General features: G+C 49.4%; 8 protein-coding genes and 1 non-coding gene across 9 annotated transcripts; 6 read left to right on the forward strand and 3 right to left on the reverse strand.

Moving 5' to 3' along the window:
- The first annotated feature begins 733 nt into the window (after positions 1-733).
- On the forward strand, positions 734-1952 carry BABINDRAFT_161769 (aminoacyl-tRNA hydrolase). The gene has a single exon (XM_019129001.1). It carries the CDS (start codon positions 1126-1128, stop codon positions 1606-1608), a length of 483 nt encoding a protein of 160 aa, XP_018984691.1. The 5' UTR covers positions 734-1125; the 3' UTR covers positions 1609-1952.
- On the reverse strand, positions 1644-5790 carry BABINDRAFT_161770 (lysophospholipase). The gene has a single exon (XM_019129002.1). The coding sequence runs from the start codon at positions 5774-5776 to the stop codon at positions 1898-1900; it is 3879 nt and encodes a 1292-aa protein (XP_018984692.1). The 5' UTR covers positions 5777-5790; the 3' UTR covers positions 1644-1897.
- Positions 5791-6628: 838 nt separating this feature from the next.
- BABINDRAFT_8309 (uncharacterized protein) lies at positions 6629-8317 on the forward strand (the record flags this gene model as incomplete). Its single annotated transcript, XM_019132777.1, has 1 exon — positions 6629-8317. One exon carries the CDS (start codon positions 6629-6631, stop codon positions 8315-8317), a length of 1689 nt encoding a protein of 562 aa, XP_018984693.1.
- A 417-nt stretch (positions 8318-8734) lies between these two features.
- BABINDRAFT_8310 (uncharacterized protein) lies at positions 8735-11675 on the forward strand (the record flags this gene model as incomplete). The annotated part of the gene is made up of 2 exons (XM_019132778.1): positions 8735-9374; positions 9880-11675. The coding sequence occupies 2 exons, from the start codon at positions 8735-8737 to the stop codon at positions 11673-11675; spliced, it is 2436 nt and encodes an 811-aa protein (XP_018984694.1).
- Positions 11676-11822: 147 nt separating this feature from the next.
- CSM3 (Csm3p) lies at positions 11823-12997 on the reverse strand (the record flags this gene model as incomplete). Its single annotated transcript, XM_019129003.1, has 1 exon — positions 11823-12997. A coding segment is annotated over one exon (924 nt), but the record flags the coding sequence as incomplete, so codon positions are not given.
- On the forward strand, positions 11877-11949 carry BABINDRAFT_t213. Its single transcript has one exon. It is a non-coding gene; the product is annotated as a tRNA-Ala (tRNA).
- A 394-nt stretch (positions 12998-13391) lies between the features above and the next one.
- MGM101 (Mgm101p) lies at positions 13392-14227 on the forward strand. Its single transcript, XM_019129004.1, has one exon. It carries the CDS (start codon positions 13396-13398, stop codon positions 14125-14127), a length of 732 nt encoding a protein of 243 aa, XP_018984696.1. The 5' UTR covers positions 13392-13395; the 3' UTR covers positions 14128-14227.
- Positions 14228-14371: 144 nt separating this feature from the next.
- On the reverse strand, positions 14372-16507 carry BRE1 (E3 ubiquitin-protein ligase; the record flags this gene model as incomplete). Its single annotated transcript, XM_019131819.1, has 2 exons — positions 14372-15756; positions 15793-16507. 2 exons carry the CDS (start codon positions 16505-16507, stop codon positions 14372-14374), a joined length of 2100 nt encoding a protein of 699 aa, XP_018984697.1.
- Positions 16508-18300: 1793 nt separating this feature from the next.
- On the forward strand, positions 18301-19854 carry BDF1 (chromatin-binding protein; the record flags this gene model as incomplete). Its single annotated transcript, XM_019131430.2, has 1 exon — positions 18301-19854. A coding segment is annotated over one exon (1554 nt), but the record flags the coding sequence as incomplete, so codon positions are not given.
- Positions 19855-20058: the final 204 nt, after the last annotated feature.

Genomic DNA, 20058 nt, shown 5'->3' on the forward strand with positions numbered 1-20058 from the left:
AGATCAAAATTTCAACAGATCTACGATATAAATAAGGGATTTAAATGCTTGTTTAGCCTTAGCGTGTTTCACTTGAGCAGATCCGTAGGTGTTTTATTCCTCGATCGACTGTAGATAAAATGTGCCTGTACCCAGAACTACCACTTAGTCAAATTTTCGTTAGATTGTCTCATTTTTACATAAAATCCACGTTATTGATCAGAATTCAAACGCTAGTCTTCCAGTCATTGTGGTATCCTAGCCTGGTAATTTGTCTCAGCCGAGTGATGCAGGCTGCAGTCGCTCATGCCGCCGATCAGGCCATAAGTGAAATCGTGAAATTGCCAAGCAAACCAAATTCTAAAGTCCTATGTCGATATTTCTAGGTTTTCTACATCTCTATTGTGGGGGTCTGAAACCACACATATGTAATGTATGGAGCTGGTTTCTGAGCATGGGCATACGGAATTGGCCGGGTGCCCCCTTTCAACTATCCACTGCAAGACTGGACACCATATAGATATTAACGCAGTATAAATTCACAACTTTGAGCCATAGGATGGAGATAGAATAGAAAACGCTATAAGGGTAGCAGTTCTGGTGATAGTGGGCTATTTGTTGATCACGTGCCGTAAAACCCAGCTCCAGTACCGGCCACACATACAACCGAAACGGGCCGCACTACTTGCGGTTCATAACCCCCACGTGATTGTATATACCAGTTGAAAATAATCCGATGCTAATGGTTTCGATGATAAAATCAGACTCTATACCCGGCTGAGCTCACCATCACGTAATATCTCTCAGAATAGCTTCCCTTGATATAGCATTCTCCCCTAGAAAATGCTTGTTTGCGCTTTCAGACTTCGGGTCGTACGCATCCGTCCATCCTCAGGCCGCAGTTTGGGCACTAAGACAGATACCAAATCCTCTGCTGCTCCGGGCTTGCCATACTCCCTCACCCACGATCCCTACTTGGTTGTCGCATCGATTGGCAACCCCGAAATCACACACCATGGAACAAGACACTCTGTGGGTCATAGCATTCTCGCAAGCCTCCTCCAGCACTACCAGGCCCCGCCGGCGTTCAGAGAGCACCCCAAAAAGATTGGCATTGAGTACGCTACGGCGCCCGATGAGAATAACATGCTTTTTGTGAGAACCCAGTCGTATATGAATGTCAGCGGTGCCCCAATCTCCCGAATCTGGAATGCGGTCAAGCAGCTGAAATTACCGCAGGTTTCCTCTTTGGTGGTGATCCACGACGAACTCTCCATCCCCGTGGGAAAGGTCCAGGTACGCAAGCAGTTTACCTCTGCACGGGGCCACAATGGGTTGCGCTCCATCTCGGAAAACATTGGTGGTGGCTACACAAAGATTGGGATCGGTATTGGTAAGCCTACCAATGGCGAAGTTGCAGACTACGTGTTGACCAGATTTAACAAACAGGACTTGGCCACCATTGAGATGGACACCATCCCGCAAGTGGTTTCGATCATCGAGGACATGAAGATGGGGAGATACATTTACGAGGTATCTGAAAACATAATGGGGGAAGAAAAGAAGAAGAAAAAGAAGGCAAAGAAATTACGGAAAATCGACTTGGAGATGGAGGGGCCAGGTGCTTGAAGCATGTAAATAATACAGAAAAATAAAGATTAAAGACGAGTTTATTATCCAATGGATAGTTTAATTTGAAGTTGTTCTTAAAACATAAAACGAAGAATCAATATTGTAAGGATTAATAAGAGTGATTGTGGCTTTTTCTTCGTTCATACACAGTAACCCTACGATATAGCTTTGTGAATCCCACCCAATCCTTTCCCATGGGCTTTTCTGAGCTAATGCTTACGATAATATCTAGTTTTCAGTAAAAACACAGATACTTTTGATAGCAATAGAAGGACAAACAAGAGTGCTACATTGAATTTCTCCGTTGAAATCTTTCCCTCAACCGCAGCTCCTCGACCCCCTCGAATACCCCCGGAATGACAGGCAACTTTCCGTTGCTCTCCAACTTGGCCAACTGGTTTCTGGCATAGATCTCACCGACATGGTAGATTTCGTCAAACTTACCGAAATCCAAGGTGGCGTAATTATCGATTGGAGGCCGGAGGTAGACAATTCCCTTGGTGTTCTTTGCAATTTCCAATGCATTGACGGACGAAACGTAGGCCAACCGCATCTGGACTTCCGCCATGCTCGGGACGTTCGGATGCTTTGAGAACGGATTCCAGCGGTTGAACAAGACCCACCACCCGTTTAAAGTATCACCATAGGTCATGGGCGTTCTGTCGTCCACCGAACCCACATCCACGGCAAAGATGATGGTGGCACCACGGTTCTGCATCTCCACCACGGGTAAGTTGTCGAGATACCCCCCGTCTAGCAACATGGAGCCCTTATCTGTGATTGGTGGGAGTAAACCCGCTAACGACATGGACGCACGAATATACTTCCAGGCGTAGCCCGAGGTATGGATCTCCATGACCGAGTTGGTAATGTTTGTGGAGTTGGTAAAGTAGCTGATCCAAAAGTCCTCAATACGCGACGCTCCAAACGCCTTCCAAATACCGCGGTTAAACTCGTGTCCCGTGACATAGGACGTTACGGGATAGGTCAAGTCAAAGAGGTTTCGCCAGAGCGACGAAGTTCGGCCGCAGAACTTCTTTGCACGCCCAAAGATGCTCACCAAATCGTAATCACGCGCGTATAACCCGCCCACAAACGAGCCCATGGAAGTTCCTCCGATGAGATCGATCGGAATTCCTTTCTCTTCCAAGGCCTTGATGACTCCTACGTGGGAGATCCCGCGCGCGCCACCGCCACCGAGCACCAAGCCCACTGCCTGGCCCGAGAGAATGCGTGCCAAGCGAAGGAAGTCGGATTTGTGGATCTGTGCGGGGGCGTAGTAGTTTCGGGTGCGACTGATTTTGAAGATATCCTGCTTAATCAACAAGTTGACTTTGGAGCGGAGGTCCGCAAAGTTGAGGCTGGAGAGAATCCGCGTGGTGGACTGGATGTGGCGGAGATTCAAGGCGTCTGTCACCGCCTTGTGGTCTACCGCCATCTGGACGTGGTGATGGGAGTCGATCCAGCGACGGTTTTGCAACCATTTCATGGTCGAACCTGGATCCACGCTGCGTTCTGGGTGCAACAAGATCAAGTCCGTTTTGGCTGTTGCACGCGTTTTCACCAAGAGCCGTTCATACGCGCCCACGCTCGGTTCCGCACGCGCATCGGCCAAGAGGAGAATGCAATCGCCTTGAGAGATGCACGTTTTGGTCCACTGCGAGCTGACCGGCGTGTCGGTGACATAGACGACGATCTGAAACTTTTCCTCAAGCTCGCAGAGGTAGTTGGTCTGCTTGATCTTGGCTAACCGGTCGAAGGCTCGCCTGCCGAGATGGTGTAACGTGGATGCCTGGTTTAAGGCAATTACCGAGCGGTTGACAGATTTTAAGCTAGTCACCAACTTGTCGGCGAATTCAGCCACAGGTAAGCCATCCGTGATGGGCAATACCGTGATGGTGCGGTAGTTTCCATTATGGGTCGCCTTCACCGTCAGATGGAGCAGAGGGCTGATCAGACTTTGCATCCTGAGCGCCACAATCCGCGAGATCTTGATCATTATCGAGGGGTGTTGGATGGCGAGAATCTCAAACAAAAAGCGCGGAATCCGCGCGCATTCAGAGTCGCGCACCGCAACCAACGACGAGGCCCGCTTAGAAGCTGTCAATACCTCAATTTCCCCTAAGGATTCACCTTGGCCAAACTCCCCCAAGGCCGAAGGATTTCCCTTTTCATCCTCCTGAATCGCCCTAAACCGGCCATTGAGAACAACATAGATACCGTTGGCCATATCACCCTGCTGCGCAAGCATCTCCCCAGCCAGCGAGTGGATCCACTCCAATGCAAAGTCAATTTCCAAGATTTCCCGCGAGAAAAGCCCCACTAGATGCTTGGCAAGCGGTATCTGGAGAATGTAGTGCTTGTCCGTCAAGCGCTCGAAGCGGTCGCTGGATAAAAACCCAACATACGCATCGGTGGTGGCCTTGACGGAAACAAACGACTTGTGGCCCACGATTGTCCCAATGTATCCAGCCAACCCCCCAGCCTTTACAGAGTGCAAATAGTTTTCATCTCCATCACTGTCAATATATGAAACCCCCAAATGACCGTCAATGACAAAGTATAAACCCTTGTTTGTCTCCTTCTCCCGGATCAACGTGGTTCCAGCCCTGATAAAGACAAGATCCAAGTACCCCGCAAACTCCCTGGTGATGGCCTCGAAGACCAGCAGTTCATCCTCCTCCTTATCAGAGGCTGAGTCAATGAAGAACTTGACATGGGCGGGTGAGACGGTCGAGAAAGGAAGCTCTACCTGGCCTCCAATGACATTACCAAGGGCCATCAAGCCGGTGCTCGAGCCCGTACAGCCCTTCCGCAGAAGGCAGTGCTCGCTCTTGATACCCAAGAGGCTGAGCATCGCTTCGATGATGGCAATCCGCAAGGATGTCTCCTCGGTTTCTTCGTCCGCAGAGAACATCCGGCTCCGTACCTCCTTTTCACTCACATCAGCCGTGAACTCTTTACGCGACAAAGGTACATTGGAGAGCAAGTCTCCGGGATTGGTGGTCTTCCGGCTCCCAAGAATCACGTGGCGAGACTGGTTCCTGCGGATGTGGGGGCGGGATTTATTAGGAGCAAACACCTTGGGAGGGCCCCTGGGAATGACGTCGGTCTCAAAGTGGGGGCTCGCAATTCTCGACGCTGGAGGAGAGGTAGATTGCTTGAACAAATCAGAAGACGATCCGTGAAGACGGTCAAACTTCTGAACCACGCTGTTGTGGAGATACGACGGAAGCTGAAACGCCCCGGAGCTGTTTAACCTTGCTTCTGTTTCGTATATCTCGGCCGTCAAGCCCAAATAGTTGTGTGCCGTCTGCATTGTCACGCGGTGCAACCGGGTGAGAATCATCTGGACGATCTGGGCGCTGGCCTTGGGGTGGTTGAGGAACAAGCGGCGGAAAGCGTCTGCAGGGATGATCGCAATAGTGCAATCAGTGGTTGCTTTGGCTATGATATCAGGGTAGACATCACTCGGAAGTTCTGGATTACCCGGGCTTAAGTCTTCGGGACCGGATTGCGCCATATCAGTGTAGGTTCTAAAGAGGGATGGCCGAGGGGAACCCCCACTACTCATGGGTGACTGAAGCCCGGAACGGACAGTCCCAAATTGCGTGAATAAGGTCAAGATCCCAAACAACGATGAAAGCGGGTTTCCGCTCTTAACCTGGTTCAACAACTGGTACGTCTGACAGTTGAGGGTGAGGATGTTTGCGTCTCTCTTGGACGATTGCCTCGGGGCGCTGCGCTTAGAGTAAACCAGCATATGGCCCTCCATAAGCACAGCAAAGCCCAAGCGATCATCGAGGAATAACACTTCATCCGCATCCAAACGCTGAGTGGTCATGTTCTTTGTGAGGGCGTGAGAGACCTGCTTGTCCAAGTTGCCAAACACCTTGATGGCGGCCAAGAACTCATCAAGATACCCCGAGGGCCTCGCCTGCGACTGCAACTTTGGATCGAGCATCATCTCGATTGCCTCATTCGGCTTGGGGTCGTCAGTAAGCCGCGAGTATACCGAGAGGTAGCGGTAGCGCACCACGAAGTAGGCACAGAGCGAGAGGAAAACCGTGATGAGGAGCAAAGATGAGAAGCTCAACGTGATGGATATGCTTTTGGAGAGAAGGGAAACCACGGCCGTGGGGATGTGATAGAAGAAAAATACCATGAGAGTGCGTATCGTGCTGGTGATGGCGTTAAAGCTGAGCAAGAGCATGGACGAGGAGGGGTTATAGGGAAGGCAGGTGGCCTCCGGAAGGACGTCCATATAAGACATCTTCATTATGAGTAGAAGACTATATACGGAACTGATAATTGATTCAAATACTGTCCGATATAAGAATAAGCAAAAAGGTGTCAATGCGTTTTGCTTTGCGGAAGCAAAGGCTGCCGACCCAGCCAAGGATCCGCCTTAGTGAGGATTATATGCATCCTGCAGGCTGCAGGGGATCCTGTATCCAGCTCCAGTGGCGATGTGATATGATCACGTGCGTGAAAAATTATTCTACATGATGGCTTGGTATAAGGCGATAAAGAGTAAGGAACTTGGTAAAAAAAAACCCCCCCGGAACGTTCGACAATAGATATGTTGAGCGCACTAAGAGCCCTCCCCAAAAGGCTCTTTAACACACACTATCAGGGAACCAGATGCGTTGCTAGCTCCTATCAACTTGGCTACAGAGATTACTCTAGCCAGAGTTTCAAGCGGGATGACAGAAATGGAGATGGGGCTATGAGTAATAGACCTGGAAAGCAGTTCAACTATGCATCAAAGGGGAATTGCGACAAACCCCTAACTAGAGGTTTCAGGAGAGATGCGCCAGGAAGGTCGGGTGGCTCAAACGGGAGAGGAAACAGAGATATACCCAAGTATGGAAGAGAAGCCAGGGACGTCCAGAAGCATGGAAAAGACATCAGTGGATCTGATCCCAGAGGAAGAACCAGAAACACTGAGAGAAGCCCCACATACTACACCAACCCCGAGCCAGAGCGATCAGAGCAGGCATCGCACAAGAAGATTATGTTAAAGTACGATCCCCGTGCTTCAGGTTCGTTCCAGGTATTTGGGGTGCCCGAGGTGGTAGACAATCTCTTGCATAATACGTTCCCGGATATCAAAGAACCCACGATGGACCAGAAGGCAATGCTCAGTGTGTTAAATTCCAACCTCTCCATCATCACGAGACAGGGCCCGGGCACGGGCAAGTCGCTTGCGGTGATGTTGCACGCGCTATCGATGCCGCGGAACTTTGTGGTCAAGTGGGATAATGTCAACATGTCCCACTACAGGAGACAAGACATTTCATACTTGATTCTCGCGCCGAACGACAACGCGGTGCGGTACTACGAAGAGACACTTGACAGGCTCATTTCATCCTCAGACACCAAGGCGGAGGTGCCGAAGAACATGATTTTCCAGGCACTCTATGGGGAAAACACAGCGGAAAACCTCCCTCGGGGATTTAAGGACTTTCAACACCCGCACATCTTGGTCGCAACACCCAAGACAGTCTTGTGGCTCTTGCACAAGAACGCAGAGCTCGTTAATTTCAGAAACTTAAAATGTGTTGCCTTTGAAAATGCCGAGGAGTTGTTCACAAGCAAGACCCAGCTCGTACAAATGGGTTTGAAGAAGCGCCACGAGTACGCCGCCACTGCCTTGCTCAAGCAGATCATCTACGTTCAGCGCCAGGAGACGATGTGGGTCGAGCAGTACAAAATTCACAGGCCCGTCTGGCCCCTCCAGTTTGCCTTCATGTGCACCCCAGATGGGTACGACGCGGTTAAAAAGACGATCGAAGAGCAGGCGTGGTGCCGTGAGCGTGCGGTGGCGCCTATGGGCGCAGCACTCACGCAGGAGGGCTCCGACTACGTACGCACGCTTTTCCCAAAGAAAGTGGATGTGAGCATTATGAAAGCGGTGAAAACTGAACTGGGCGTTTCGGTGTGCGACATCAACGCGCCAGCCTTCCCCACAGGCTACAAGCTTAATAAGTTGGTCCACGACGAAAATTTTGTATCCTTCGACGAGCAGTATATCGGTCACAGACGCCACGTGGCAAAGGACTCCCAACGGGTAAAGTTACCGGACTATTTGCTAGACTGTGTTAAAACGGTTACTGATAGGGTCTTTGAAAAGTCGGATGAGCTTTGGAACGGGGGAAAGACGTTGATTATTGTTCCAGAATGCATCCCATTGCCGGCATTTACCGAGGTTCTCGCAGGAAAAGGCGTTGAAGTTACACCGCTTGAGCGGTTTACGCCCGCGGTACACGCCTTCTTCACTCCCACAAATGACTCCAGCAGGCACTTACTTGCTCATATGTCCCAGCTCAAGGGAGTTCCGTTGCCGAACCTATCAACCATCATCACCGTGGGTGTGGATGCGATTGCCGACAACCGCGTGCTTGTGGAGCTCGCGGGCTTTACGCGTAATGAGCTTGGGTTGCACCAGCAGCGAGTCTACAAGCCCGTACATAAAAACAAAGCGTACCAGAGCTTTGACATTTCGGAGAAGCAGAGTCGAGACGGAAAGATGGGGCGCATTATCCATATTGTCCCTGGGGTTGATTTGCGCGACCCTGAGAAGTTGAACATGGGCCGTTCGTTGATCAAGGCCGGTGTTGGGTCGCTTGTCCGGTTCGGAGATGAAGTCCTCGCGACGGAAAAGGATATTATTTTCGGCGAGGAGCATTTTGAGGAAGAATAAAGTGAAGTTGAGAGAAAGGAAGGGGAACTTGAAAGGCTTATTTGGCGATTTAAGCAATGGTGCTTTTCAAGCGTTGATTTCTATGAATTCCGTACGATGGCTTTAACCAAAAAAAAAAAAAAAAAAAAACCTCAGAGAATATCCCCTCAGAAGATGCTTGACTTTTCGTCTCCGGGAATCTGATCTATGGTTTCGATAATAATCGAGTGATGTGGAGAATGGTGTCCTGTATAAATTGTAATTAGTGTATAGTATTGGACTTTCGTGTATATACCGATTGTATGCGCACGGGCATCGTGTGACTTGTGCACAAATCGTGATTTTCTTTCACATAAACTTGATTGGATTACAGGCTATACGTATATTCGCGGAGTAGCGTTTACCAGTTATCCCGCCAGACGCCAATCCCCACACACAATGTCTGAATTCAAATTGCGTAGCGACGAGGCCATCACGCCACCTACTTGGACCCTCCGTGATATCCAGTACCTTCCACGAGACACCGCTACCGACACCCTCGAGACCGCCAAGTACGGCCTCATCTTGGGGTCCTTAGCTGGTTACGCCAAGTATAACAGCAGAAACAACTTGACCTCCGCCAAGGCGCCGCTTGTGTTCCTTCCAAAAGGGATTACCGCCAAGTTGTTGTTTGACGCCTTACTTGTATCCGCCAGGTCGGGTTTCACCGTGGGTGTGGGAGCTGGTATTTTCCAATTCACAAAGAGCGTCTCCTCCAACTTGCGTGAGAAGGACGATTCCCGTAACACCTTCTACGGTGCTATGTCGGGTATCGCCTTTGGTGCGGCGGCCGCTGGTAAAGGCCCGGCTTTCATTGTCTCCACCTCCTTGCTCTGCGCATCTGCCGCCGCCTTTGTCGACTGGACCGGTGGCTGGGGCACCCCGGAGGCCTCCATCAAGCGTGACCTTTTTGCCATGCAGCCATACGACGCCAGAACCGACGAGGTCAAGGAAACTCAGGGCCGTTGGGAGGTTGTTGGCAGAAAGCCATTCTCCGCTGCCCAGGAGTACTTTGGTAAGGACTCCATCCTCTTCAGAGGTTACTAGTCTGAAGATCATTGCAGGTCTCGTTTTGACCTACGTTAGTACACATATTTTACGGATCGTCGGGATCAGGTTCCTCGCACCTAAACAGTATTCCTCTGGCTGTTTTTCCATATATATTTATTCTCCTCCATCGAGGGTTCTGTTCTTTATATTTCACATTGCATTAAAATTGAAAGCATGTAGCGTGTAGATTGAGGGTGAACGAAACAAAGGTGTCAGTTAAAATAATATACGGCAAATCAGCTTGTCAACTTGGATATGGAAGCTTATCTACAAAAGTAAGGTGTTTAATTGAATCGTATCACCGTAATATTGAGTGCGGGTGTCGCGGGTCTCCTAAATAAATTCCAGTGTGGTGACCGGTATTCAGTGAGATAAGGTCATCCTGACTCCTAAGCCAAGAGAAGCCATCCATTTTTTCCCCGCCAATTTCTTACACATCTATACATTAATGAAGGAACCATTGATAACCACTCGGAAGCTATACCCTATCATAGTCTCGGTCCTTTTGGTCACCATTGTGTGCTACTTCAGCAAAAGTCCGACCGCCCCAGCCACTGAAGCCCCCCTTCACCCCCTTCGTCCTCTCCGATGGGGCCACTTGAACTTCTTACACACCACAGATACGCACGGCTGGTATGCTGGCCACTTCAATCAAAAGCAGTACTCTGCCAACTGGGGTGATTTCGTCTCCTTCGCTCTGCATATGCGCAGCCACGCGGACGCCGCCAGAAGCGACCTCCTCCTCATCGACACAGGTGACAAACACGACGGAAACGGCTTATCTGACGCTACAGCCCCCAATGGCCTCATCTCAACCCCTATCTTTATCAAACAAGACTACGACTTGATCACGCTCGGGAACCACGAATTGTATCTTGCCGAGAGCTCGATTCAGGAGTACGAACAGGTGGCCAGCCATTTCGGCGACAGGTATGTCGGCACCAACGTGGATTTCATTATGGAGAACGGAACCGCGGTTCCCTTTGGGTCGCGGTACAGGTACTTTCAAACCCCTAACCGGGGGTTGAATGTGCTTGCACTTGGAGTGTTATTTGACTTCAATCGGTTCAACGAGAGAACGGTTGTTCACCCAATTTCCGAGTTAGTCCAGCAAGAATGGTTTGTGCAATCGATGCTGGACTTCCTGCACGAGCCGGTGGATGTGATAGTGGTGTTTGGCCACATTCCCGTGAGCCACGATTGGTGGGAGTTGACGTTGCTCCACGGAGAGTTGCGGAAGTACTTTCCTGATACCAAGATCCAGTACTTTGGGGGACACAGCCATATCCGAGACTTTAGCGTCTTTGACGACAATTCCACTGCTCTCCAGGCAGGCAGGTTTTGCGAAACAGTTGGATGGTTGAGCGTGAACTTCACGGGTGAGAATGATTTGAAAGGCACATATGACAGAAAATACATTGACTTTAACTTGAATTCCTTCATGTTTCACTCTAAAAAGACACTCGAGACGTTTCATACCCGGACGGGATTGGAGCTTACGACACATATTGCGCAAAAAAGACGGGACTTGGGTTTAGAGACGGTTTTGGGTCAGGTTCACCGCAACTATTTTATGGACTACGTGCCGTTTTCGCACCCGAGAAATATCTACCACATGCTTTCCACCACCATTCTTCCGACTTTGAAAGTCAGCTCAGACGCCAGCCATAGCAGAATCATCATCATCAACACGGGGTCGGTGAGATACGACCTTTACAAGGGTCCCTACACGAAGGATACCAATTTCATTGTCTCTCCGTTTAAAAACAACTGGAACTACATCCCACAGGTTCCGAGATCTCTTGCTCTCAAAATTGAGGAGAAGTTAAACAACCAGTCGTACATTCTCTCTAGGGCTACGGCAAAGGAGGTCGACTTGCTTCGCTTGCTTCCTCCGCACAAGTCTAGTCGCCTAATGAAGGAGGGTGCCAATGGTAGAATCACGCCCGATGGGTTGAATGACATCACCGAGCAACAATACTTGGCTATCGCACACCAGAAATTGAGTAAGGGATATGTTACGCATGACGATTTCGGCGAGGATGGCGACGATACAATCCACATTCCGAGGATCGAGTTTCCGATTCCGAACGTCGCCGTTGCGAAACAATTGTCTGGCGACGATACCGTCGATGTTGTGTTCTATGACTTTATCCAGCCATATATACTCTGGGCTCTTGCCGAGTTGACGGTCGGACAAGTGAAAAAAGATTTCTTGCCTCACTTCTACGGGAACGAGACCATCAGCGGGCTCTTACAAGCTTACGTTCAGAACGTAGGCGACCTTTAACCTAGACATATAAATTTGATGCGGAGTTTTTGTTTCATCCGTTGATTCCTTTGGTCGTAAAAGTCTGGTGTATCATGAGAAAACGACAGAAATCTGCGTTGGATGCTTACTAGGTAGTGGAAAGCCAATCTAGAGATTAAAACAAGCCGATTTATAGCTTTGCCGACAAAGCAGTAGCCTATGGTTATTGCAATATTGATAGGGCGTGTGGCGTAGTTGGTAGCGCGTTCGCTTAGCATGTGAAAGGTCTCGGGTTCGACTCCTGACTCGTCCATATCTTTTTGCTTGACAATAGCTGTACTCGCTTTGGTTCCAATATGGCAGTAGGACATCTGGTTAATCACTCCAAGTACAAAATAAACTCCAATTTCGTTATTTATTCCTTACATTCCCATTTCCCTGAGCACATCCATTTCGTCGTCGAAATCTCCCTCTTTGGCGTTCATTTCCGCTTCAACTTCCGCCATCTCCTGGGCCCCTGGTGGACTGGCCATCACCGTAGCGATATTTGTGGAGTTGGCGTCGAACTCGTCCATTAAGGAATCACTCCAATCGTCAAACTCGTCAGCATCGACTGAAAGTCCATTTTCACCTAAGATATTGGTTACCGACGGCACTGCAGCCGACGCAGCTTCTTTGGCAGCCTCTGGGTTGATGGTGGCGGTCTGGGCGGTGTGGTACAACTCCTCATCACTATCATCCCCCACGAACAAGCTGTTTGATCCTGGAACCACAGACTCGGCGATGGCAGAGACCTTTGTCTGGGCTGGCGTTGTGAATTCTGTATCGCTGAGTCCTCCGTCGATATCTCTAAAAAGATACATGTCACCGTCGTCTCGCGTGATGCCCTTGAACCCACCGTCAGCCTCAAAATCCAACCAGCTCTGTCTAGTTTCCCTCAACTTGTAGTTTGCCTTATCGGTAGTTTGTAAGGTTTCGATAAACTCAGTAAAGTTTGCCCTTGGGAACAACTGGTGGGCCCAAATCTGGTAAAAGTTTAGTAGCCTGGTCAAGTTGATGTATTCGGGGGTTTCCTGGATGCTCTTTCGGGTGACCGTCTTGTGCGAGGATTTCCGCGAGGTGAGCTTGATTTTTCTGTAGTTTTTGCGAATGTAGTTTAACCCTTTCACGTCGTCATCAAGAAGCTTTGAATTGTCCAACTTTACCCGCTTTGTCCTGTTAATGATTTTGATGTCAGTGTTCAACCCTAACAAGTCGTCTGCCGTATGATCGGGATTAGTGGTACCGGTCGTTTCGGGCGCTGGAACTTCCTCGGCTTCCTCCTGCCTGTCCCATAAAGTCTCCAAATCTTCGAAATTCATAGCAGTGTGAGTGTAGAAAGGCAATTAGCACGCTACGGATTAAAAGTTTTACAACCCAACGCGTATTTTTCTGTGTTTACGCGTTTGAGAGCAGGAAGGTCCTATTATCACGTGATACAATGAGTAAGTTTATCTTTTAGAGGGCAATATATGGATCTGAGGGTTTCACAATAATCAATCAGAGTTTTTTTTTTCGATCTATTACCTCCGTTGTTAAAATAGCTAATTATTAAAGCAGTTAATTACTATTCTACCTGATTATATCTGTTAGCCGGAACTGGTGTCTTCAGTCTGGCAGTTAATTTTATCCAGGCCTGAGGTGAGCCGCATTTACCACCGCCATAAAAATTACTGCTTAAAATATAACCCGTTATTTTGTACCAGCCGCCACCTTTACTATGTTTTCAAAGACCCTCAGACCAGCACTTTCCGGGAGAATAACCGGCAGGCTCTACAACTCAATTCCAGCTGCGAAGAAAACGGAGGCGACTATTGCCAAGCCGGCTTACGCGAGAAAGGTCGCACCAGCCAGCTCCGCAACTTCGAATGCGTTGTTGAACAATTCCACGTTAGAAGAATCTTTACCGAACAAGCTCGACGACTTCGACCCGCTGCAGTACACGTCTACCCAGGGAGGCCAGACCGTGAACTGGGCCACGTCGTTCCACGGTATCGGCACTGAAGCATTTCCTGACAAGGTGGCGGATGTCTTGCTTGCACCGGTTGTTCCTTCAGACATCGAAATTAAGCCTGATGGAATCATTTATTTGCCAGAAATCAAGTACAGGCGTATTTTGAACAGAGCCTTCGGCCCAGGCGGCTGGGGTTTGGTCCCCCGTTCCGCCACCATCACCACCGGCCGCAGCTTGACCAGAGAGTACGGGTTGGTATGCCATGGCAGACTTGTGGCGGTCGCCAGAGGTGAACAGGATTTCTTCAACGAACAACAAATGATCACTGCCACCGAGGGCTGCAAGAGTAATGCGTTGATGAGGTGCTGCAAGGATTTGGGTATTGCCAGTGAGTTATGGGACCCTAGATTTGTTAGAAACTTCAAAAAGAAGTATACCGAGTTTAAGACCCCACCGGGTAAGGTCAAAGGCGCCTGGGCCTTGAAATCTCCATTCTAATCGAATACCGTAAATGCGCGCAGACCCAGCAAGAGGCTGACGAAAAAGCATCCAGAAATACAAAATAAATATGATACTTGCATTCGAAGTAATAGCGTCATGGGTGATGTAGTTTATGAAGGAAAACCTAAAGACTATACAAGGGAATAATACAAATGAAACGAGCCGAAAAAAAAAAGGTGAGATAAGAATGACAAAGACAAATGGAAAAGAGGGGAAATGTGAAAAGAAAGTCTGACGGTGGTCACAAATGAATGGTCAACAAGTCGTTCACAGAAAACTGCTTATTGCACGACGGGCACTTTCTCATTCTGGACTTGATTCTATCATCGGCGCACTCGCTGCAGAAGACATGCCCACACACGGTGATGGCCGTATCCTTCCAGTTTTTGGAGCATACTGAGCACTTAGCCAACGCTCTTAACGCCTCGACGGTCTTCTGATCCTCATCAAAGGGGATCCCAGAAGCACTGTTGGATACATGGGCCTTGTACTTGCTAAGCAAGGACTCCAACGAAGAGACCTTTGACTTCAACTTGGCCGCTTCGTTTTCCAACTCATTTTTCAACTGAAGTTCACGGATAGACTTGTCACCCTCCGCAAGCTGCCTGATCTGCAAGTCTTTGTACTTTGCAGCCAACTCGGAAGTCTTGGCATGGCTGGCCGTCAACTTGTGATCCTTTGCAATAGCGTCCTCGACAGAGTTACGGTAGGTCGCCTTCAAGTCTTTGTTTGTGGCCTCTAACAACTCAATCTTCAATAGGTGAGCCTTCTCAATCTCCTTCAACTGGGTGATAAAATCTCTGGTGGCACTAATCTGTTGCTTAAGGGTTTTATTCTCGCTGGATAGCGCATCCTTAGCTCGCATCGCCGAAAAGTATTTCTGATCGGCCTTGGACTTTTCCACATTGAGCTTGTTAACCATGGAGTCGGCATCGGCTAAGGAGGCAATCTTCTTGAGAGATAAACTATGCACATTCTTGAAGGCAACCTCCAATTCCTTCAACTCAGCCACAAGGAGGTTGTTCTTCAGAATTAACAGCTCTCTGGTAACGGACTCATCCACAGGGTCCAACTTTTGCAAGAGCTCTTTGCGGTACACGTTCGGGTTGGCTTCAAGCTCGGCTATGCGTGTCTTTTGCGCTTCGATCACGGTATTGTAGCCCTCCATGACTTCTTTGTTTGTCTTGTTCGCCTTCAAGATTGCGATCTGTGCCAACAAGTCATCCCTTATGGTTCTGATTCTGGTCAAGTCAGTGTCGCTCTTCCCCATCGATTCCTTCATCTCGCGTAGCTCCTTCTCCATCACAGCCCTTAGGTCTGTTCTGAACTTGGATCTTTCGCTCTCTAACCCCTGGATCTCCTTGATGAGGGACTCGTTGATATCGCGGGTTTCGACGGACGCAGCGCTCGTGACGGCAACCTGCTTCTGTAAAGTTTGAAAAATGCCTGTCTTTGTAATGTCATCGTCGGAAGGGTCCGCAATTTTGAGTTGCAACTGCTTATTTTCATTGGTAATGGCGGTGATACTGCTCAATTGGTCGTTAAGTTGCTTTTGCAAACTTGTGTTGAGGGCCTTATGCTCGTTGAGCTGGATGGTAAGCTGCTCAAGCTCCTCGTTGTTGATAGCTGGAACGGTCTCAGCTCCTGGGGTTTCGGCACCACTTTGAGCAGGCTTGGAGGCGTCGGGCTTGGAGGTGTCGGGCTTGGAGCCATTTGCGTCGCTCTGAGTAGACTCAGAATCTCTACCGTGAGATTCGCTGATTCTATTAAGAGTCTTGGAAGACAATCGTTCCTGGTGTTTGATAAGGTCCTCGAGGTCTTGGTTCAACTTGGTGATTGTGCCGTTTAGCAACTCATTTTCCTTGGCAACGCTCAGTTTCTGTGCTTTGAGAGTGGAGAGGTCCTTGATCAACACCTCTAGCTTCTTCTCCATCATGGAATTCGACAGACCGGAATGGGACAGCAACACCGGGGTCAACAACTCTAGAAGCTGGGATCGTCTCTGCTGTAGCACCTCGTTGGCTTCTTCATCTCCCTCCGGCAAGTCAGCCAAGAGATCTTGATTCACATCCGAGACGGTGCCAACTTTGGCTTTAAGCAACAATACAAGTTCGTCGTACCATGCATTCAAAATAGCAGCACGGGCCTCATTGACCTTGCACTGTTTGGCGTATCTGTTGACTCGGTCGTTGAGCTGGACAGACTTTTGCTTGTAATGGTTCATCTGTCGCCAGATAGCTTCCTTCTGGAAGTAAATCACATCCTTTTGCGTCAAGGGACCTTCTTCGCTTAGCTCATCCAACGCCCTTCTTCTTCGCTTGGGTGAGTCATCTGTGGCAGACTCGGCGATACGTTTTTTGTTCTCCTCCAACGACATTGTATGCTCTGAAGTCGCGGGTGGTTCCTAGTCTGATGGGGTAGCAGTGGAGTAAAACGACAGAAAGCTAAACGCGGGGGACTCAACGAATACGGCAGGAGTAGCAGTGAATGAGTGGAGACGTTAAGGGAGTGAGTAGAGCTTTCTGTCACGCTTCAAATTTTAGGCTCAGTTGATTTTCACCAGTGGCTGGTTGGAGCACGCACCTTACAGGCAGTATCTATCTGGTTCGTATCCTGGATCTGGTGGCACCAGTAAGCCAGACAATTGTTAATCTTTATCAATGCCTCTACTCTTGTTGAAACCTTTCTGAGGTTTCAATTTGCAAGGTTATAAGGCTAAACCCCCCGATTTCAAAGTTTTTTTTTCGGTGAGGGACCATACATGACCCATGCCACTCAGGCCTTGCTCTTCTAGTCCCTGACCTGGCGGTTGGTCTGGCATTTTCATCTAACCGCGCTCCTATCCCATTCAATCCCTGGGTTTTCTTTCGGTTTGACCCGGGAAAATATTTGATTTTATCGTCAAGTTAGTCGCTCAGTTGGGGCTAGCTACGCGTCTAAGTTTTAATCTCATTGCGAGGGGAAGATCGCCGCTCTACCCAGCCACGCAACTCCTCCCTTATGCACCACCTTGCCACACATTGTAAAGGCTCTCAATATCATTCTGATGTCCCTGAAGGAAACACCAATTCATATCTGAATTGAAGCTCAACAACCACCTCCTCCGTCGTATGTACCGTTGCATAATAGGTAACTTCCAACAATACCTAGCGCCCCGTATTACAGATCCGTCCCTACCAACGGCAGCTGGCCTCAATACCATTGCTTACAAATCCACTTCCATCCTGCTTTAAGGTCACATATCTTTAGGAGGCACCGAAGCCAGCCCCTGATTGACAATATTTGATCGGGTCGGACGGTAAACATGCTGAACCAGCCTGCATACATACTGCGCCAAAAGTGGCTGGCGCGATGAGCCTCCGCCGTAACTTCTGGTCTGGGGTTACCCGCATGACGCGCTTGATGATACTGCGAACGTTTTCTGCTCTATACAGATGTAAAATTTTCCGAGGGCAAAATCTCCCGCGGTGTCGGATGCTCTTGGGTGACCATCCTATCTTTAATATCTTCCCCCACACAACCAAGCTTTCCAGATGATATTCACCATCTTCTTCCAGGATGGGTTTATTCCGAGAACTAAGCAATAAATATTTTGCCCCTCCTATTTGGCATTTGTAGATGAGACCATCTAGGCGTGTTCGTGCATATATTTCGACGCGGTGTGAGGTCTGTAAATTATCGGCGCAGAAGTGTAACGCTGGGCACGCACGCTGAGCGGCGGGGTCATATAAATTCACTGCGATGCCCACATTTGTGAAAATAACATTTCGTAATCCGGTATAAGCGGAGAAATTTTTTCGCAGTTTTTCGAAAAGTTGGAAAAAAAGCAAAAAAAAGAAACATACAGGACATCCAGTCACGTGCTCCCACAATCTTCCATACTTCCCGATCCGGAAATATCCCATAGTCTCTTGTATTTACTCTAATAATACTGTATTATATTAAGAACCACTCCACATGTCAACCGAAGAGCTCCAACCCCACACACCCGCTGCTGAACCCAAGCGAGCTGCCGACGCCGAGATTGATGGCGCAGATTCTCACGATGACAAGAAAGCCAAGGCCGAAGACAAGAAGACCGAAGCCAATGGCGATGCCCCGATGGAAGATGCAGAGGAGCCCGTCGTGACGGTAAGCGAGGATCCCGTGGTGGCGGTGATTGAGCCACCGACAGAACCGGCGCCGAAGCCTCCGGCTGAGCCAGACTTGAACAATTTGCCTGCCAACCCCATGCCCAAACACCAGGCAAAGCACGCCCTCACCACGATCAAGGCGATCAGACGGTTGAAAGACGCCGGTCCATTTTTGTTGCCTGTCGACATTGTCAAGTTGGGCATTCCCTTCTACTACAACTACATCCCGCATCCCATGGACTTGTCAACCATGGAAAAGAAGATCACCGCCAATGCCTACGAGGAGCCAGAGCAATTGGCCCTGGACTTCAACCTCATGGTGGCCAACTGTACGAAATTCAACGGCTCCGACTCCGGGATCGCCCAAATGGCCCGAAACATCCAGGCTAGCTTCGAAAAGCATATGCTCCACATGCCTCCACGGGAGTTACCTGCTGCAAAGGCGCCGGTTAACGGTGCAAACGCGCCAGGGCGCGGTGGCAAGGGCGCGCGCAGCAAGTCCACGGCCGAGGTGCCTGTGATCAGACGCGACGCCAGCGAAGGGGGGAGGCCGAAGAGGGAGATTCATCCGCCGAAGCCAAAGGACATGCCGTACGACAATCGTCCGCGGAAGAAAAAGTATGTCGCGGAGTTGCGGTTCTGCGGCCAGGTGCTCAAGGACCTTTTGAGCAAGAAGTACGAGTCCTTCAGCTACCCGTTCTTGGAACCGGTAAACCCCGCGGTGTTGGGGTGTCCGGATTACTTTGACGTGGTGAAGGTGCCGATGGACTTGTCGACCGTGCAGACGAAGTTGCAGAATAACGAGTACGAGACCGCGGGCGACTTCGAGGCGGACGTGCGGTTGGTGTTCCAGAACTGCTATATCTACAACCCAGAAGGCACCCCCGTGAACATGATGGGGCACCGGTTGGAGGCCATCTTCGACAAGAAGTGGGAGGAGAAGCCGGCGCCGGTTTCATCACCACCGGGTTCCGATGAGGAGACCGACGAGTCGGGCGACGAGATTGACGAGTCGATGTTGACCAACACGGAAATCGAGTTCTTGGAGGCACAGTTGGACAAGATGAAGACGAAGGTGGAGAAGATGGCGCTTGAGCTTGAGTTGAAGAAGAAGGAGTTGTACGAGCGCATCTTGAAGCAGAAGTTGGCTAAGCGCAAAAACAAGAAGAAGAAGAAGAAGAGAAGTTCGTCCGTAACCGACCGCGATATGACGTACGAGATGAAGAAGGAGTTGAGCGACAAGATGGGCGAGTTGTCCGAGAAGAAGTTGCAGTACGTGATCCAGTTGATTCGCGAGAGCATTCCGGACTTGAACAATAATGGCCAGGAGGAGATTGAGCTTGACATGGACCAGCTCGATAACGGCACGTTGTTAAAGATGTACAACTATGTGTTCAAGAAGAAGGTGGCTGCCAATGGCAGACGCGGTTCCATGAGCGGGGGGAAGAAAAAGAAGGTGTTGACCGAGGCGGAGAACTCGAAAAAGATCGAGGACTTGCGTAAGACGTTGCAGCAGTTCGACAAGGTCGGCCAGGCTGCAGACTCGTCGTCGGATGACGACAGCTCGGATGAAAGTTCCGAGGAGGAGTAAATTCAGGTTGCTTTCAATTTTTGTCGCATTGTTGATCTCTTGCGTCTTTCTTATGGGATTGTTAATAAACTACTTGTATTATAATTATATGTAGTGAGAGCCAGAGCGGATGAATGAATTTGGAGTATTTCCTCAGTTCAATACACCACTCGGAAAGCACCGCGGTTTCTTTCCTGGTATCGATATCAACCCCAATGTTTTCGT

The sequence above is a fragment of the Babjeviella inositovora genome, assembly GCF_001661335.1.
Source record: "Babjeviella inositovora NRRL Y-12698 unplaced genomic scaffold BABINscaffold_7, whole genome shotgun sequence".
NCBI lineage: Eukaryota > Fungi > Ascomycota > Pichiomycetes > Serinales > Babjeviella > Babjeviella inositovora.